We start from the raw sequence: 6859 nt of genomic DNA, 5'->3' as shown, positions 1-6859 counted from the left end.
CTATTCTCTCAACCAGTCAACCTGCGCAGGCGATCGGTTAATGCGCGGTTGTATAGTTCCGTGCAAATCATTCCATTCTGTTAACACTTCTTGTCAGTTTTCCTATTTTGGACTAAAATCAAGTACACAGATATGCTGTTATTCTGCTGTGGCGGCAAAGGCAGATATTGTGTGTTCTGTATATGTTTTGGTATCGGTTAGGATAATGTTCTTTCGTCAAATGGGACTAGCAGACGAACTTTTGCACCCGTGTTCCAACGTTAAAAACTGTATGAAGTTAAGTTTTCTGGGGAAAATAGTGTATGAAACCGCTTTATGTTGTTTAAATTGATGAGATGTGTGCATTTGGTTGCGTGTGATCTGTTTATTAAATGAAATATAGTTGAAAACTGACCGTCGGATTGCAGTCTGTTGTCGAAGAAACTGAGTGAAAAGAAGGGGAACTACTCTTGTCGCTAGACAAAGTATGAGTTACTTGCCTTGGGAAATTGCTTGTGATGAACGTCTGATCTAGATTCAGAAAACAACCGAACTCATGGATTTTATATGGAGATTCATGTGTTCAGGCCTGTAGTTGTTAATTTAAATGCGGTATGTTTGTATTGTTTGCTCCAGAGATGTATACTTCGTACATTAGAGCGTTCGGAACTTTTCAGTCGCAAAAAGTAGTACCGAAACAGAACAGCTTCTCAACCCATTGCACTATCGAGGATTCAGGCTGTTGCTGGGTCGTTATTTGTTTGGTTGCTGGGTCATTATCGAAAAATAACTACCCCTACAAGTTTACAGAGGTAAAGAAGCAGAGGGGGGAATAAATATATATATATATATATACATAAATAACCAGAAAAAAACACAACAACAACCAAACAAAAACTGAAGAAAACCCCCAAACGAATACACACACAAACCAACAACTACAAAACAAGACAGGTACTACTTACCATAATCTAATCTAATGTTTAGTCGTTATTATTTTATGTTTTGGGGCAATACACTTGTGTAATTGTGAGGTAGGCATAAAGACCAATTTCTGTAATGTACAGACAGACAGAAAAGTTTCTGTTCTTCTTCTTCTTGTTCTTAACTTCTACGTGTATTCAGCATACTGCTTCATAGGCTATTTGGTGTTCATAATCTTCATAATGAGGGATAATAATAATAATAATACGAATATTTATAACGCGCACATATCTCACCAACAGGCGACTCAAGGCGCACATTACCCAATATTGACGGACTGTGTGATGATATCTTCTGCTATGGTCTGTTGAGACAGTTATATCAAAATCGAGACCGGAGGTCGAGATTTTGATATCACTGTCGAAACAGACAAATAGCAGAAGATATCATCACACAGTCAGTCAATGTTAGATATATTGCTAATTCTCTGGACATTTTGTATTTACTGTACAGCAATTACAAAAGTATTTGTCTCAGTTTTGGCTGTTCCATATCCCTCCCTCTGATTGTTATTTCTTTTTGTTCACTCTTTTCTTGTACTTTTCAGTATTTCAAAATGTCTTTTCTTTCAAAAAGTCTTTAGTCACTTGCTCAACTAAATTCTGGGATAATTACATTTTCATATATATTTGTTTGTTTTTAAATTTAGGTGTTTTTGTTTTTGAAGTGGGGAAGCAATAAAGAGGTCGTCGATATCAAAACTGATATCGACGGAAATGTCGTCGATATCACTTTTGCACTGAGCTCAGTTTTGCCCAATTGACCAATGGAAATCCATGTAACATATGAAATAGCAATATACACTCATTCACACACACGGAGACTTAAAGTCACCAACACACACACACCATCAACCATTACAATATGTACAGTTATTCAGGGTGGGATGGGGTGGGCAGTGTGGAATGCATGGATTATGTGGAAAAAAGAGGGATGACTAGATCAGAAAGTTTGAAGTGTGTATATGGGTTTGACGGTTTGACTGTTATGCTCTTTCGAAAATATATCCATTCGGTTGTAGTTATGGATTTTGCTAAGACTTTCCGGTTCTTTTGTCTCGCGGATTTTGTTAGAATTCACCCGAACACTGCGAGGCAGTGCGTAGTGGCGGTTGTTTGTCTAGGGAAACGCAAATAAGAAGAGGCGAAGAAACTCCATTTTGTAGTCTTCTTCTTGCACCAATGGAAACCGGCGTTAAATAACTACCAAACGTGTTTTTGTTACCCAGCTTTTTTATAAACGAAAAGTCGAAAAAGTTGAAACTTATATATACACAAATGCTATTTACAAAACTAACTCAGAAAAAAAATCTACTTTGAAAACACAACAGATGGTTGGTATGTGTGTCCAAGTAAAATGATACTCTTATATCATAGCATGGATAAGTCTATTTCAATTAAGGTCGTTTTCTTCAGTGGAAATTAAGCTGGCAGCAACAAGAGTCGCGCTATACCCAGGTGTGCGCGTGTGCAGGTGTAATCACGCAGCCATCTGCGCTTACGGCCGGATGAACGAGGTCTTGTATGTGCCACTGTGGTGACACGGGGGTGGGACATGGATACCGTCTCTGAATCTGCACATCAAGTTGGCCCATGTCCGTCCTTCCCGGGATTTGAACCTGTGCCCAAGTCCAGTGCTCTACCGACTTAGCTACCCGGGCCCTATCATGATGCACTGGGTCAGGGCGTTAGCAATTTTCTCCCCCCTTTCCTAACCTAGATGGTGGGTTCAAGTGCTAGTCTTTCGGATGAGACCAAAAACCGAGGTCCCTTCGTGTACACTACATTGGGGTGTGCACGTTAAAGATCCCACGATTGACAAAAGGGTCTTTCCTGGCAAAATTGTATAGGCATAGATACAAATGTCCACCAAATACCCGTGTGACTTGGAATAATAGGCCGTGAAAAGTAAATATTCGCCTTAATTGGTTTGAGATTTACTGGCCGATGTGAATGCGTGATGTATTGAGTAAAAAAGTCCATCTCACACGGCAGAAATTAATGTGTCGCATTGATCATAATCCGCCATGAAATTTCAGGAATGTTTATGTGAGCACTTACCATAAGTTTTAAACTTGTTGTGCTCCTTCTTATTGATGTTGTTATATTATCATGTGTCTGTTTACGAATAAAATACTGTTTAAATGAGAAATTAATATGTAAAGCGCTTAGAGAACGTCAAGCGCTATATAAATCGCCCCATACATATCTACACCAGATGGAAGGTGGCTCTGAGGACACGGACATGCAACACGATCGTGGGAAGGGAAAGGGAAAGGGTGGGGGTCTTAGAAGAGGAGGGAGTGGATGGTGGCCGCGAAACAATGGAAAACAATATCATTTCACAACGTGACGAAACCCCATTCTCTCTATTCTCGTGCATGTCATACGCTTTTTGTATTTCTGACCAAAATGTGACATTTGTTCACAGAGCGAGACAGTCGTTGGTTTTCAAGACCCAACCGTCGAACGCTAGAAGAAAAACAAAGAAGTTATTCTTCGAAACCACGCTAGTCGTCGAGGGGAACCATGACTGTCTACCTATGTGTCCAATGTTATATTTTGGTCAAAAATCCAAAAAATATTTACCGATCCGTTTTAGTTAGAATTCCTTTTCTTTGTTATAATTGAACGCGCACCATGACGTCTCGACCCGGGCGCCTCAATGTGAGTTTTAGTCGACCTCTGATTGCTCAAAGAAAATCATTGTTCAATCGATACATTGAAACAGTAAATTCTTTGTCAAATACCGATCGATACAAATAAATAAATGCACAAATAAATGAATAAATAGTTATTGTTTGATAAATAAATAGATGGATACGGTACGTGATAAATAAGAAATCGATGAATACATCAATAAATATGCAAATAAATGACAACAATATACAAGTATTGAAACCGCATCCTCGGCATCCTTTTCTTGCCATCAAATAGTCGTTCACAGGATTGTATCACAGGATTTCGTCTCGCTGACAATATAAGATGTGTGATAGACAAGAAGAAGAAGAAGAAGAAGTATCACATGATTGTATCTATAAGCAAATTGTGAACATCGTCTCCAACAACAAAAACAACAACAACAACAACAAAAACAACAACAACAACAACAACAACAACAACAACAACAACAACAAAAAAGAAAACAAAAAAACTACCCCAACAATAACAACAACGACAACGACAACGACACAACAATAACGTTTACACCACGGTGCTTGATCACTGGTATACATCCTGCCACATGAATCGCTTGTCGTTGAGAAGGTCGTAAAACTGCTGAACAAAAGGCTGGTAAAAGTCATCCAGTACTTTCTTAGTCTCCGGCAACATTCCGCCATATTTCTGATATTCCTCCGAACCCGAGTTGACCACGCCAATCTGCATTACATAGTCCATCTGCGTTTTGTTCAGTGGGGCTGGAAAGAAAAACGAGAAACGATTAACAGAGAGAGAGAGAGAGAGAGAGAGAGAGAGAGAATTGAATTGAATTGAATTGAACTTTATTTTACAAGGATTTAGATTTAAGGCTACGCCTTTTCTTACAATCTGTCCTTGGGACGCATAGACACACAATTATATATAAAAAAAAAATAAAATAAAATAAAATATATATATAAAAAATTAAAAAATAAAAAAAAAATAAAAAAAAATAAAAAAATAAAAAAAAAAATTTAAAATTAAAAAGTTAAAAAGTTAACCAACAAAAGGAGGTCGGAAAACGTGATAATAAAGATGACGATGATGATGATGATGACGATAATGATGATGATAATGATGATGATGATGATAAAGACGAGGCATGAAGAGCATACATATGTGGTTATTCATAAAATCAAATGCATACTATGCAGGTAATTATAGAGAGAGAGAGAGAGAGAGAGAGAGAGAGAGAGAGAGAGAGAGAGAGAGAGAGAGAGAGAGAGAGAGGTAGAGACAGACAGACAGACATAGAGAGAGAGAATTGAATTGAATTGAATTGAACTGTATTTTACAAGGATTTAGACTTAAGGCTGGGTCTTTTCTTACAATCTGTCCTTGGGACGGACACACTCACACGCAGACCGATACTATCAATACAAACTAAAGGCGAAACACCTATGACGTTAACATAGTCGAACAGAGAGAGAGAGAGAGAGAGAGAGAGAGAGAGAGAGAGAGAGAGAGAGAGAGAGAGAGAGAGAGAGAGAGAGAGAGAGAGAGAGAGAGAGAGAGAGAGAGAGGGTGAGGCAGAAAGAGTAAGAGGGAGAGTAAAAGAGAGAGAGAGAGAGAGAGAGAGAGAGAGAGAGTAAGAGAGAGCGAGAGAGAGAGAGAGAGAGAGAGAGAGAGTAAGAGAGACAGAGAGAGAGAGTAGGAGAGAGAGTAAGAGAGAAACAGAGGGACAGACAGAGAGACAGAGAGAGCCAGATAGAGACGGAGAGACAGAGAGAAAGAACTTACATAGGTTAAGGAAATCGAAGATCTCTGTCAGCCGTTCTGCTTCATGGCCCCCGTAATCCTCGTACCTCATGAGCAACATCTGTTCCCTGGGCCACACCCGTAACCAGTCAGCCATGAACACCGGGTACATACCCTCCACGAGCCGAACCTGCAAAATACGACGTTATTGGAAGAGAGTGCATTAATTCATGTCTCTTGGATTTTTCAAAGCCTATGCGTAGGCTACTGCATCAAATCAAGTATTTCTGTCGGTTTGACGAAATACTTATATATTTCGTAGTACAGTCGAACCTCGCTTAAACAGCCACCTAAGCAGTCCAACATCCAGATAAAAGGCCCGAGTCCTATATGAACAGGATTTAATAACAAAACATGGGAAAAAGGTCAACCAAAAATGAACAGCATAGGGCCTATATGATAGAGGAGCATGCGATTACTCCGCACTTTGCACGAAAAATCTTTTTTGTTGGGAATATTTCGCGCCTGTAACTAATCGAAAAACCGGTAAAAAAAAAAAGAAAAGTCTCGTGAAGCGATATAAAAACATTTTGTCAAGTAACAGATTAACACCAACAAACACTCATCGCCGAGACTAAGATAGTCTCGACTAACAACAGCCAAATACAAAGACGGGTCTCGCTCGTCTCCGCGTAGCGTTCAAACGCAGTACTTAGGCCGACTTAACCTATTTTCTGTAATTCTGAGCACAGTTTTAGAGTAAACATGACATATGTTTTGAATTCAGGAGATATTGAGGAATACGATGCAATCATTTTTCAATATGCTAGTGAAAAGTTGATTTTAATGACAACTTTAATTAGCAAACTAATTAACTAGTTTTTAAGCCTCCAAGCCAAATTGCAATACCAAAGTCCGGGCTTCGTCGAAGATTACTTGACCAAAATTTCAACCAATTTGATTGAAAAATGAGGGCGTGACAGTGCTGCCTCAACTTTCACAAAAAAAGCCGGATATGACGTCATCAAAGACATTTATCGACAAAATGAAAAAAAGTCCCGGGATATCATACCCACAAACTAACATGTGAAATTTTATGAAGATCAGTCCAGTAGTTTTCTCTTAATCGCTCTACACACACACACACACACACACACACACACACACACACACACACACACATATACACCACCACCCTCGTCTCGATTACCCGTCTATGATAAAACGTTTAAAATGTAAAAAGGTTGAACACAGTCAGCTATACACAAGCAAGTACAACCACACACACACACAAACAAATAAACACAACAACATGAACAAACTAAGCAAACAAAAAACACGTACGACAGACTCTTTGTAGACGGTAAGGTTGTACGCGCAACGCCGAACAGAGTATTTGTCGAAGCATTTCATGTAGGTTTTCACTCCGTCCACCACGTAGCGATGAAAATCTGCCGTCGTTGCTCTCTTGAGGAAAGGAGTCCGGTGTATCCGTGACA

The 6859-nt window shown here is 39.2% G+C and overlaps 1 protein-coding gene across 2 annotated transcripts in view; it reads right to left on the bottom strand.

Moving 5' to 3' along the window:
* Window positions 1–4135: 4135 nt before the first annotated feature.
* LOC138973240 (carbohydrate sulfotransferase 15-like) overlaps window positions 4136–6859 on the bottom strand; it is a 35201-nt gene continuing 32477 nt past the window's right edge. For both annotated transcript variants that reach the window (XM_070345959.1, XM_070345960.1), the window contains 3 exons: window positions 6705–6859; window positions 5403–5550; window positions 4136–4381 (listed from right to left, as the gene is read on the bottom strand). The exon at window positions 6705–6859 is cut by the window's right edge and continues 17 nt beyond it. In XM_070345959.1, coding sequence (XP_070202060.1) covers window positions 4185–4381; window positions 5403–5550; window positions 6705–6859 — 500 coding nt within the window. In that variant the 3' untranslated portion in view covers window positions 4136–4184. The remainder of the gene's footprint in view (window positions 4382–5402; window positions 5551–6704) is intronic.

This window comes from Littorina saxatilis, linkage group LG8 (genome assembly GCF_037325665.1).
Source record: "Littorina saxatilis isolate snail1 linkage group LG8, US_GU_Lsax_2.0, whole genome shotgun sequence".
In the NCBI taxonomy this organism is placed as follows: domain Eukaryota; kingdom Metazoa; phylum Mollusca; class Gastropoda; order Littorinimorpha; family Littorinidae; genus Littorina; species Littorina saxatilis.
Note: the sequence above shows the minus strand (reverse complement) of the source record. Positions and strands in the feature narration are given on the sequence as shown.